Source organism: Callithrix jacchus, chromosome 1 (assembly GCF_049354715.1).
Source record: "Callithrix jacchus isolate 240 chromosome 1, calJac240_pri, whole genome shotgun sequence".
NCBI lineage: Eukaryota > Metazoa > Chordata > Mammalia > Primates > Cebidae > Callithrix > Callithrix jacchus.
The window spans coordinates 178,963,403-178,976,705 of record NC_133502.1 but is presented as its reverse complement, the minus strand read 5'-3'; the positions used below and the strand labels follow the sequence as shown (position 1 = coordinate 178,976,705).

At 54.3% G+C, this 13,303-nt stretch overlaps 1 protein-coding gene across 9 annotated transcripts in view; it reads right to left on the bottom strand.

The window, feature by feature from the left end:
- HMCN2 (hemicentin 2) overlaps positions 1 to 13,303 on the bottom strand; it is a 167,573-nt gene that overhangs the window by 119,692 nt on the left and 34,578 nt on the right. For 7 of the 9 annotated variants that reach the window (XM_035260402.3, XM_035260417.3, XM_035260413.3 and 4 more), the window contains exons 8-15: positions 11,791 to 12,054; positions 8,944 to 9,088; positions 8,304 to 8,425; positions 6,979 to 7,251; positions 6,322 to 6,463; positions 5,650 to 5,777; positions 5,009 to 5,122; positions 2,556 to 2,705 (exon numbers count right to left, since the gene is read on the bottom strand). In XM_035260402.3, the coding sequence (XP_035116293.2) occupies positions 2,556 to 2,705; positions 5,009 to 5,122; positions 5,650 to 5,777; positions 6,322 to 6,463; positions 6,979 to 7,251; positions 8,304 to 8,425; positions 8,944 to 9,088; positions 11,791 to 12,054 (1,338 nt within the window). The remainder of the gene's footprint in view (positions 1 to 2,555; positions 2,706 to 5,008; positions 5,123 to 5,649; positions 5,778 to 6,321; positions 6,464 to 6,978; positions 7,252 to 8,303; positions 8,426 to 8,943; positions 9,089 to 11,790; positions 12,055 to 13,303) is intronic. The other 2 variants (XM_035260429.3, XM_035260425.3) reach the window with 2 other exon arrangements.

Sequence of the window (13,303 nt, the reverse complement as noted above, 5' to 3'; positions counted from 1 at the left end):
AGACCAGCCTGGCCAACATGGTGAAACCCCATCTCTACAAAAAATACAAAATTTAGCCGGGCCTAAAGTTAAGGCCAGAGGCCACTGGTGGCCCAGCCACAATGGAAACATCTGAACATCTGGTGTGTACCTGTAATCCCTGCTACTGGGGAAGCTGAGGCAGGAGAATCACTTGAACCCAGGAGGCAGAGGTTGCAGTGATCCGAGATCGTGCCATTGCACTCCAGCCTGGGCAACAGAGAGAGACTTCCTCTCAAAAATTAAAAAAAAAGAGGACACACATCCATTTAGAGAGGAATCAAGTAAAGCACAGACCACAGCTCAGGGCACTGAACTCAGGAGGGGATGCCACACACAGTCAGGCTACCAGCCATGTGACCAGTCGCCCCACCTCACTGGGCCCTGGTCAGCTCAGCCAACTTGGACACAGGTTTTGGGGAAGGATGCCCACGTGCATTATTTATTCCACGCAAGCCCTGAGTGAAGCACATTCTCAGGAAGCCTCTCGGGGGCCCTATGAGCACAGCTCTGCTACCACCCTCCCCTTTCACATGCAGAAAGAGAGACTCTAATAGGTAAATAATGCAGGCAAGTATCAGCAGACCTGGGCATGGAGCCAGGACTCCTGACTGGCACATGCCAGGCCCGGAAGATGATGCACCAGTGCCTCACAGGCTGGTCTGCAAGTGCAGGCCCTCCTGGCACGGAGGAGGAGGCCGCCTCCCTTCCTATGTCCCAGATGCTACCAGGAAGCCACCTCCAGCTCAACAGCAGGAAGCAGGCACAGTGCACACCCGTTCCTGACCTCTACCAGCCCGGCCAGGAAGGCTGGACCACAGCTGCCACCCAGTTGGGTAGGAAATTCCATTTCCAATCACCGCTGCCAGACCAGCTCCCCCCAGACCCACAGGTGCTGGGCCACTGTCCATCCCTTCCCTGACCTAGAGTTAAGGCCAGAGGCTACTGGTGGCCCAGCCACAGTGGAAACATCTGAACATACTGCCCTCCTCCTGGAAACCTCTTGCCACCCCCTTAGGGCACAGACCAAACTCCTCTGCATCTCCCCAGACCAGGAGTGACCGGTACCAGGTGGCAGCTATCCTGCCACCCCCTCCCCACCCTCCCTCTCTGCCTCACTTCTCTTGCCATGGGGAGGGCTGCACATGCTGTTCCCTTTGCCTGGAACACTGTTCCCCAGCTCATCATCTTTCTGGGTGCTTCTGGTTTCAGTTTACATGTCACCTCCTCCAAGAAGCCTTCCTGGTCCCCAGCACTGGATTAGCCTTCTCTGGGCACCCACAGCCCCTGAGGATGCAACCTTCCAGCCACTTGGTGCCCTGTGTGTGCTAATTGCCTGGCCTCTGTTCTCTCTGCCTGACATCATGAGCAACACAAAGGCTGATGCTGTGTCTCACCTGCCCTGTGTCCCCAGCAAAAGGCTGGTACAAAAGGCTGATGACCCTGTGTTGGAGGAATGGATGATGGAGCAAGTGAAGAAAGGCTAAGAGCACCCCAAGCCTGGGAGGATCTCAACCCTGAGGAAGCACAAACCCCCAGGCCAGACCCTCCTACGTAGGCCCCCGCCAGCCACAGCCCGGCTTGCCTTCGGCCTCCTCAGCCGCCCCACCCAGCCCTGGCCCAGCCTGGCCCATTCAGCCCAGACCAGCACATTCTTGATTCTCTGCGCTTCTCTAGAACTCCAGCACCTGCTTCTCTCGCCGTGGTCTCAACAAACACTCGGAGCCTGATCTGTCCCAGCTCCGTGTGCCAAGAAGCTGTGCCCACAGCTTCCGAGCAAGTCCCAGTGCCCAGAACCCTGACCTGGGACTCAGACATCCGGGAAGTCACAGCCAAGGCCACATGCTGGCCACCGAGAAACTCAGACTCCACATCTGCAGCAAGTGGATGATCACCCCCTCCCTCCATCTATGGAGCAATTGCTATAGGCCCAACCCTGTGCTAATGGGCTTGATTTCACTGAATCCTCACAGCAACTCAAGGAGGGTAGTAGTGCAGTCAGCCCCACTTTACAAATGGGAACCTGAGGCTCCTTGAAAAGACCAAAGCACATAGGTGGGGACAGAGATGAGACTGGAACTTAGGTCTCATCCTGAGCTGAACCAAACTCTCTCTCTCTCTCTCTCTCTTCTCTGGGAGCCTTCTGCTAACAGCCCCATGTGTAAGCCTGGAGTGGATCCCCTGGGCCCAGGCAAATGTTAAGATGACTGCAGCCCCAGCCAACATACTGATTTTAATCTCAGGATGGACCCTAAGCCAGAATTACTCAGCCAGGCCACTTTCAGATTCTTGATCCTCAGACTGTGATAAATACTTACTGTTTAAGCCATAAAATTTGGGGGCTATTTGTTACCCAGCAAGAGCTAACGCATGCACTGCCTCCCCTGGATTTCCCTTGTCCCCACATGCTCAGATCCACATGATACAATCCACACTGGCAACTTGGGTGGGAGAGTTTTCCCTCCCTGCTCAGAAGCAGGGCAGAGTGCTGGGAAAGGAGAAAGGGAAGGGGAGGGGGAGACAAGATGTACACTCACGTCCAACCACCAGCTGGATTTCTGCAGAGGCATCACCTAACTCATTGACAGCCCGGCAGGTGTAGACACCAGCATCCCTCTCCTGAGCCACTGGGATCCGCAGCTTCCCAGAGCTGGAGCCCTCAGGGGCCAGGATCATTTCAACACCCCCTGGACCAAAGAGGAGAAAGCATCGGGCCGGTGTCCCTGGTACCATGGAGGCCAAAGTGGGAGGCTGCACGAGCCTGAACCTGAGCTCCTGCAGCTCCACAAGGTTGGGGCCTGGGGGACAGTGGGTGGAGGCAGGTTTCAGCTCCAAAGTCAGGACCCCTGGGTCCAGTCCTGCAGGGGACTTGGGTCTTCCCTAAGCCCCTCTGTTGAAGAGGATTTGGGGTAAGCCAGGCCCTACATGTCAGGCTCATGACCCAAGAACTCCAGCCTAGACCTCCCAGCTGGTACCCACCCCACCGCCCAGGTCCAGGGGTCTGGATCTGCTCTAGGAGGGATCCAGGGAGCCCTGAGCTCCCTCATTTTTCTTCTTCTTTCTTTTTGTTTTTGTTTTGAGAGAGTCTCGCTCTGTCACCCAGGCTGGAGTGCAGTGGCGCGATCTCAGCTTACTGCAACTTCTGCCTCCTGGGTTCAAGTGATTCTCCTGCCTCAACCTCCTGAGTAGCTGGGATTGCAGGCACATGCCACCACACTCGGCTAATTTTTTGCAATTTTAGTAGAGACAGGGTTTCATCATGTTCACCACGCTGGTCTCAAACTCCTGACCTCAAGTGATCCAGCCGCCTCGGCCTCCCAAAGTGCTGGGATTACAGGAGTGAGTCACCACGCCTGGCTCCTCCCTCATTTTTCTTGCCTGACTTCCCTCCACCCCTGATTCTGACTGCCCTTTTAAATGTAATTTTTATTTTATTTATTGTAGTAAAATATACATAATACAAAACTGACAGTCTGAACTGTTTCTAGGTGTGCAGCCAGCTGAGTGGCGTCAGCACATCCACACCATTGCGTGCCCATCACTGGCCTCCACAGAACTACTTGCATCTCCCCAAACTGAAACTCCTCATGTTCTCCTCTCCCCAGTCCCTGGCAAACACCATTCCATTTTTTGCCTCTATGAATTTGACGTTCTCTAGGGAACTCACATAAGTGGAATCAGAGAATATTTGTCTTTTTGTGTCTGGCTGATTTGACCTAGAATAGCATCCACCTAGCAGGACATCCATGTAGCATGTGTGAGAATCTCCTTCCTTCTGAAGATGGAAGAGTATTTCATGGTAAGGCTTCCTTTCCAAGAGGGGCTCTAGGGCTGGGTTTATGGGGCTGTTGACCAGAATATGCATTAAGGAAGGAGTCCAGAAGCCCCTGCTACCCACTTGCTCGTGACCCTAAACAAAATGCTCAACTCTGAGCTACCACCACCTGCCCCGCCTATCTCAGAGTCAGAGTGAGGCTCTGACGAGGTCGCAGGCAGGTGCTGCAAGAAATGGGGCACAATCTGGGAGAGGGACCATTATTGCTGACCCCGCTTGACCCTTGAGAGGAAGCCCAGCATACAGTTCCCAGAAAGACCTAGTGCGACCCCAGGACCTGTTTGTCAAACTCCAGCCTGGCAGCAGGGACTATGAAAACACTCTGCCCATGACCTCAGGGTCTAAGGACAACCCTGTCATCATTACTGTCATTTTCAAATAATCACATTGTCTTCAGCACTATCACTAAGAATGTCAAGCGCAGCTCATGTGCCACACTTGTTCTAAAACTTTTGCACATGTGGCCAGGCGCAGTGGCTCATGCCTGTCATCCCAGCACTTTGGGAGGCCAAGGCAGGAGGATCACTTGAGGTCAGGAGTTGAAGACCAGCCTCTCCAATATGGTGAAACCCTGTCTTTACTAAAAATACAAAAATTAGCCAGGACTGGTGGCACACGCCTGTAATTCCAGCTACCCAGGAGGCTGAGGCACAAGAATCTCTTGAACCCAGGAGGTGGAGGCTGCAGTGAGCTGAGATTGCACCACTGCATTCTAGCCTGGGTGACAAAGTGAGACTCTGTCTCAAAGAAATAAATAAAACCAAAAAATCAAAAAATAAAACCTCTGCTCATATGGATTCGTTTAATCCTATACAACCAAACTATCTGATTTTTCAGATGAGGAAACTGAGGCTCAGAGATGCCAGGTCACTTGGCCAAAATCACCCAGGGGAGCCGGAATTCAAATCTGGGTCTGGCTCAGCGCTGCTCTGAACATCTACATCGGCTGTGTCATCACAGGCTGGGGGTAAGGGTCAGGGGGCTGGGACCCACCAGCTCCAGCACAGGCTGGGGGTGAGGGTGGGGGCGCCAGAACACCAGCTCTCCCAGACTCCTCATTCAGAACACCCCCTCCCTCCTCCTCCCTTCTTTCTGGAAAGCTGATCCTTCAGGGCCCCAGTGGGACAGTTCCAGGACCCCTCCCCACCAACATACCTCGATACCAGATGACTCGGGGTGGGGGAACCCCAGACGCCTCACACACCAGCACAGCCTCCTCCCCAGCAGCAGCCAGCACCACAGCGTGTACAGCAGAGACTGACGGTGGGTCTGCGCAGGGAAGAAATGCGGAATTTAGGACCAACCCTCAAAGGTAATAAAGCACAGCTTCAGGAAGCCCCCTCCCGCATCCCAACCATGCCCTATTCTTGCCACACCAGCCTCCTTGCCACCCCTGGAGCACCCCAGGCTCAGTACCCCCTCCCGGTCCCTCCACCTGCGACGCTGTTCCCATAGTGACCCTATGGTAAGGGTTGCTCAGAGAGGCTGTGGCCAAGTCCTGCACAGAGTGGCCACTTCCCTCTCGCCTCCAGCACAGGTCCCTCCCTCACACCAGCCAGCTCCCTGTTCTTCGCAGCATCTTCAGCATCAGGAAACATCCCATTGACCTATGTGTGCCTCCTTAGAATACAAGCTCCACCCAACGGGGACCGTGTGTTCACTGCTGTGCCCCCAGTGTAGGACACAGATAAATGCTCCATAAATACTGATGGAAGGGAGCAAGGGAGGGAGAAGGGAAGCAGGGAGGTGGGGAAGGAAGCCCCTCTCCTGCGATGCGATGATCGTGGCCTGGGTACCTGTGTAGTAGAGGGTGACCATCTCCTGGTCCATGCCAACCTCATTAGTGGCCTGGCAGCTGTAATTCCCAGCATCCTCTGCAGCTACCCCCTGAATAATCAGGGTTCCTTCTTCGTCCACATGAATTCTGGAGTTGTGCCATAAAAACACATTGGATCACACAAGGGGTTGCTCCACAGTTGTCATTAATAACAAGTTAATGAACAATGCAACTAGCAATGACCTTTCCATACTGACAGCTTGCTCTGGGCCTCTGCTAAGCACTTTATGTACATGTAATTCACGAGGCTCAGGGAGGTAAGACGACTTGCCCAAGGTCACACAGCCTGAAGGTGGGGCTGGATTCCGGAGCAGGTCCGCACAGCCTGAATGGTGGGGGTGGGACTTGCCCAACGTCACACAGCCTGAATGGCAGGGGTGGGATTTGGGGGCAGGGACAGGATTTGGGAGCAGGTCCGCATAGCCTGAGGCTCTGACCACTGAGCCCACACGGTGGCATCATTGCTATGTTTCCAAAATGATCTCACTCTTGAGTCTGGAATGATCCCAGGAGGAAGGAAGGCAGATGCTACTCCCCCATTTACAGGTAGGAAGGCCAAGGCCCAGAGAGGCCCCTGGGAGTCCTGTCCACCTGCTACGAGCCCCCGAGATATGTGTTCTGGGCACCTCACCTGCTGTCCTCTTGTAGGGCTTGGCCCTCACGGCTCCAGGAGATGTGGGGAATGGGGTACCCAGAGGCTGAGCAGCTGATCTTCACCTCCACACCTTGGGAGAAGTGCTGGGAGCTGGTGTGGATGCTGACCTTCGGGGCCTCTGTGACCCAAAAAGTGGATAGGTAAGGATGAGCGCATCAGAGAGGCCGTTCTATCCCAGGCACCCAGCCCCGGGCCCCTCCCCTCCCACAGCCATGGATAAAAGACAGAGGAAGTGCTGCCAAACACACATCTGACTCTGGGCTCCCACAAGGGTCCAATATTCAGTCCCTGCCCCACATACTGGGCAGGGTGCAGTGGGGAGTGGGGTGCAGTGGGGAGTGGGGAACAATGGAGGGGCTCGATGACATGGAAAAAGGACATGACACAGTGAAACTGGTTTGGCCTACAGCAGTAGAAACGTAAGTTAGATATTAGGAGGAACTTCCCAGCAGCGAGAGCCATTAGAGTGGCTAGGAGGCTACAGAATTCTCTCACCCTGAAAGCTCAAAAAACACTGAAAGGGTTGCTATTGCCTGCCAGAGACAAGGTCTGGGAGAGGGGGGACTCACGGCTTCTGGGGTAAACACTAGGTCGAGTGCTAAACTGGGGGAGCAGCGGCAGAACAAGTCTCACCTCGCACCAGGAGCCAGACAGATGCCCTTGTGACCCCGTTGGCATTACTAGCCACACACTGGTACCTCCCGCCGTCTGTGGGGACGATGCTGCTGACCTCCAGGGACAGGTCAGCCAGCTGGGTGACTCGGCCTGTTGAGGCTGGCAGGACTCGCCAGTCCCGGACCCACGTCAGGTTGTAGGGGGCCTTGCCTAGGACCTGGCAGGATAGGATGGCAGTCTCCCCCGGGGACACAGTCACATTGGAAGCAGGGACCAGCTGCGGTGGGGGGTCTGCAGGGACATGAGCACAGGAGGAACTGAGGAGCTGAGGCAAGGGAGGGGTCATCATGCAGGCCCTGGTGCCGCTCCCTGAGGTCCACCCAAACCAGATCGTGCAGGACACGTCAGCCAGCAGCATGGGTGACCAGCATCCACTCACCATCAGGCATCACCCCTGTGGGAGGTCATTCTCCCACCACCATTATACACCCCCGGGGGCTGCACGGCCTGCGCCTGCTCTGGCACCTCTCTCATACACCCAGCTGAAGACACCACGGTGTGGAATATAGCCTCGAAGCCTCCAGCCAGGGGAAGAGAGTCATGTGTTCACAATGACTCTCTGTACCAATGGCAGGGCTATTTATAGCAGCCAAATATGCCCCGAAGGAGGAAGGCGCTAAGCAAACCGCTATCTGGATAGCAAAAAGCCACAGGAAGTATTGAGATCAGAGACTGCCGGGCATAGAAAAAGGCCTGAAAGGAAGTAAATCCGGCAAAATGGAGGGACTACAAGTTACTTTGATCTTTTTGGTTGCTTATATTTTTCCAGCCTTCCTAGTAGGAGCATGTGGAATTTCTAGCTGTCAATGTAGAGTGGCTGATCTTCCCAGGCTTACGGGTTTTCTTCTCTACAAAGCAGCCTGCATTCATGATTTTTAAAATAAAGCCGATTTCATTTGGACAGCCTGTGGTGGTTCCAACCTCCCCAGCTCGATGGCACCATCCTGGCCAGGACTTGGAGGCAGGAAGGGGTCCTGACCACAAGATTGACGGTGGCCCCTGAAAGATGAACTCTAAGAAGTCAGAGTTGGCATTGAAGCTGGGCAGGGCAGGCAGACCCCAGTCAGATCCTCAGCCTTCCTCCAGGTGAGACCAACAGGCCGTTCTGGGGTGAGACAGCCCCAAATGAGGGGCAGCAGGCAGGTGGCAGCCTGGGCAGCCAGACCCGAAATGATGGACAGTCCCAGCAGCTGGCTGGAGACTCGCTGGGAGGAAATCCTAGAGGGAAGAACCCGGGAAGAGGGTAAGGAAAGGGCTACATGGAGGGGATCCAAGGGACAGACCTGTGATGACAATCTGGGCCTTTGCTTGCCCGGTCCCAGCCCTGCTGATGGCTGTGCACTCATATGTCCCCTCTTCAGCCTTGGAGGCCCTCGGGATCTCCCAGCTGCTGTTTCCTGACTCCCTGCAAACAGGGAGCAGAAGGAGAGGCACGATCACACTGACTCTGGTCAGGGTGCCCATGGCCTCATTTGCCCCTCAGGGACCTAGTCCCCTGAATCCCACCCAAAGGAGAGACCCCAATTCCTCTGTGAGATGCAATAAGGAGAGGTACACAGCCAGGGACGTGGAAATTCCACAACATGCTGTGTGGTTTGCAGCCAGGCCCTTCCTCTCTCTGAGACCTGGGCTCCCATCATTCCTTCCCTGAGGCCCACGGCTGGGCCCCGAATGGGTTGAGTTTTCCAGGAGCTGAGGAAGGCCTGCAGCTCCTTCATGAGCTGATGACCCAGCAGCAGTGGGAGTCTTGGGGACAAACTCTTCTCCATTCCTGGCTGCACTGGAAGTCCCAGGCTGGGCTGCCCAGGACAATGACAGACACCAGGATCCCTCTCCTGCCACCCACTCCTCTGAGATCCCTCCAGGGCCTCAGCAGCCAGGAGTCCTGTGACCAGGGACAATCAGCTGCTGTGGGCCACTTACTGCAAGTGCCTCTCTTCGCCCAGCCTGGCTTCACCTCGCCGCAGCTGCAGCCGGAAGGGAAGGGCGCTGTGCACAGAACAGGAGACCAGCAAGGGCTGCTGCAGGTAGCCATGGATCCTGGGCGCCATGCTGACCAGGGGAGCACCTGGGGGTGGGGACCGGGACTCAGAACATTGCCCCACTACCCCCTAGCCACACCTGGTGACAGAGACCTGCAGGGATGCACTAGCATCCAGGAGGCCAGGATTCAACCCCTGGTTCTGCCATTTGGTGGTCACCTCTCTAAACCTCAGTTTTTACCTCTGCAAAATGGGAGTGATCATGGTACCATCCAGATCATGTTGTCCTGAGGAACTGGTGAGAAGAGGTGCATGGAGACCTCATGGCACAATATATGTGGCTCCACCAGCGCCCCTTGGCACAGCTCCTGGGGCTTTTGTGGGTTATGAGACTGTTCTACTCAAGGCTGGCCAGCCTGCACCAGACCCTTCTGCTGCACCATCTCGATCGTATTAGCACCAGTTCTAAAATCCGATGAAATGCCACCGACCAGGATTAGGCTCCCCAGGGGTATGGGTGGGCTTGTGCAATTGCTCCTCTGCCTAGAACATCAGTTTTACCCAAATTTGTTGGAAGGAAACCTTTTCATTTAAAAGTAAGCACAGCTGGAGGATGGCTATAAATGCAAAATTCACACGCATTTCTGAGATAAAACCAGAGACTTCAATGAAATCTCATAGCTTGTAATGAGCCCCATGGGGCCCCTATCAGACGCCACTGCCCCCCAGCCTGACCCTGGTCTTGGAGCGACACAGTCTCTTCCCTTGGCTATTGGAATTACTTCAACGGAGAAGTCTGAGAAACTGCCCTACAGGGTCAGCCGTGGCCCAGCAGAGCTGGGTGTCCCCTGGCAGGGGTTCAACCTTTGTGTCACCGTCTCCCCATCCCCACCAGCAGAGGAGCCCAGCAGAGATGCTCCGGGAGTGAGACAATGCAGTAGACCTCCTCGGGGCCCAGGCTGGGGATGAGCAGGCGGCGGTGACATCATGCTCCAGGCTCCCTGCCACAACTGTCCCGAGGGGGAGGGGTGTCCAACCATCCAGCCACGTCCTCAGCTGTGTGCAAAGCAGCCGCCACTCACCCACGCACCCTGGGAGCCTCTGCCAAGCCAGCTTGGGCTCCCCACTTCCATGAGCTGAAAGGGACCACAGGTCCACCTTCATCTCTCCAAACCCAGAGCCACCTGCTGCAAGGTGAAATCCCAGCCTCCTGGACCTGGAGGGTGGGAAGGAAGCAAAAATCCAAACTGCGTCCCTCCCCCCACTTCAATCTAGAGCTGAGAGAACAAAAGTCAGAGTTAAACTGCAAACTCTTGGATTCATCTGAAGGAACAGGGGACAGAAAACAGAGGCTGGTATTCCCCCTGCTGAAATTCCTTCCTGAAAGTTCCTCCTCAAGGCTACAAAGGCCAAGGGAAGAGAGGCCCAGGACCCACAGCAGGGGAGTGGAAGCTGGGAGGTTGGAAAGAAGAGGTCTCCAGCTCTCCAGCCCTGCCTGCCCCAACCAGCGGCACCACAGGCACCCTGGGCACAACGGGCACCATGGCCAGCCTCAAGAGCTGGCCCTTCGTCCCCCCACACCCTCCATCCCTATTTGAAGTGGACAGAGAAGGATGCCTCTCATTGAGATCCCCCACAAAGAAGTGCTAGAATGTCGATGACATCTACCTTTGTAAGCTCCTCTCAGGCCACCTCCAGGGGAGGGAGACAGTGGGCCAGAGAAAGGCAATGAAGCCAGCAAGGAAGCCAGATGGCCAGTGCCCTAGACATCCCTGCTAGGACCAGAGGCAGACCTGGAAGACCAAAGATCCACCCTGCCCTCTGGGAGCTTCCAGCCTGAACAGTGAGACCTCAGGGACACATGGGAAACCAGCAAAAAGCCACACACCAACACAACACGGCCAAAGGTTGGACAACAAAATGATGTGTTCCTGCAATGACGCAACGGTAACAGCAGCTGCCACACTGTAGGGCCCTTGCCCACAAATGGATGCATCCTGCATGCGGCCTCTGAAGACCCAAATGCTGTCTTTCGTGCATTAGCTTGGATACCACCAGGGCAGCCCTGTGAGGCCGGTGGGTTTAGTTTCCTTATCAATGAAGTAGGGCACACCTCAGAAAAGCTGTAAGCATCAGTGAGCTAGCACATGACAGGATCTTGGCCCAGGACTGGCCCATGGAAAGTATCCAAATGGTGACTAGGATGATTGTGATTATGACAGTGATTGTGATCGTGGGAGAGCAAACGCCCATGTCTGCCCTGCCCACTGCTGTATCTACAATGCCTAGCACCATGTCTCATACATAGGAGGCATTCAAAATGAATGCTGAATAGATGGATGAGTGGATGGGTGGACAGGTGGGTGGATGGATAGGTAGACAGATGGATAAATACATGGATAGGTAAGTAAATTAATAGTGAATGGGTGGGTGGATGGATGGGCGAGTGAATGAGTGAATGGTAGGTGATGGGTGAATGGGTGGATGCATGAATGGGTGAGTGGGTGGGTGAGTGAATGGCGGGGGGGTGGGTGAGTGAGTGGGTAGATGGATGGATGGTGAGTAGACAGATGAGTGGATGACTTTGTTCTAATCCTTGAGCTGAGAGCCACATCTGAAGCATCTTAGTATTTAACATAATGCCTTATAGGGAAGAGCTGTTCATAGAAGCTTAATGAACAAACACTTTCTCATCTAATTTAATCTAATACAGTCAGGGAAGGCTCTAGGAAGAAATGAGACTCTGAGTGAGCCAGGGAACTGGAGGACAAAAGAACCAACCACTCACCTGGGGCCACCCCACTGTAGGACACTCCAGAGACACGAAGGACGGGGTTTCCCTCATGGTCCTTGCCCTTCACCTTGAGGTAGAACCGCTCCTTGGGGGTGTGGAAGGGCGGCCCACCCCACAGCTCATAGGTAGAGCCATTGGAGAGGGGCTTCGTGGGCAGGGTCAGGAGGGACTTCCCTGAGCTGTGTGCCAGCTCCACTGAGTCTAAGTGGCCAGGTGCCTGCAGGCCTGTGGAATTAATCACCAGGGAGATGGGGACACCTGCAGAGAGAGGGTAGAACAAGGTGCTGGTGTGTTTGGCTCTGTGATCCCCCTCAAGTAGGAGCCTTTGAACCACACCCCAGGGGTCCTGCTTGCCTGGCCCTCCCTACCTGGTCCATCCTTCCGTACCTACCCCCATGCTGACCCATCGCTGGGGGTGGGATAGGAAGAGAAGGACCCTTGCTACTGTCCGTGGTGCTGAAACATCACAATCGTCCAAACATGGCTTCCCAATGGCTGCATTCCCTCTGTCTGCACTGACTTGGAGTCACATGGAGTAGAACTGTCCCCACACTATTAACTCTGGTGTGGGCCATAATCAGACAGGCTTCAGGAAATGGCCTCAGATAAAGCAAACAACAAGTTTGGGGACTCCAACTTCTAACCAGACTCTCCCCATGCTCAGGTTCTGTTTGGTTTTCTTTTCTGTCTTGATGGAAATGTGGTACTTTTCACACTGTCTCAGAAGAGGCAGAACTGGAGTCAGATTTCATAATTTCTTTTTAAAAGTTCTGTCATCTAGGCTAGATTCAATCACAGCTCACTGCAGTTTCAACTTCTTGGGCTCAGGCAATACTCCTACCTCAGCCTCTCAAATAGCTGAGACTACAGGTATGCACTACTATGCCTGGCTAATTTTTAAAATTTTGTAGAGATGTGGTCTTGCTGTGTTCCCCAGGCTGGTCTTGAACTTCAGGCCTCAAGCAATCCTCCCACCTTGGCCTCCCAAATGTTTATCTTTAAAAAAATTATCTTGGCCTAGTGCAGTGGCTCAGAACTAACCCCAGAACTTTGGGAGGCTCAGGCAGGCAGATCACCTGAGGTCAGGAGTTCAAGACCGGCCTGGCCAACATGGTGAAACCCCATCTCTACTAAAAATAAAAAAATTAGCCGAGTGTGGTGGTGCACACCTATAATCCCAGCTGCTCAGAGGGTTGAGGCAGAGAATCACTTGAATCCAAGAGGCAGAGGTTGCAGTGAGCAGAGACTGCACCACTGCACTCCAGTTTGGGTGACAGAGCAAGACTCCACCTCAAAACCAAAATTATGTTGGCTATACATCTTTATCAAAAGCAGAAACCCAACAGGGTCACACGAGACCTCCTGTACCCACTTCCACTGCGGACAGGTCACTTTTCAATTCCCACACCATCACTACATGTAGGATTTCTTTGCTCTCCTGGCTTAACAGTAGAATCAAAGTTTTCCTGCTTCTTCCCTTTCTGCTATCAGCAAAACAAACAAACTG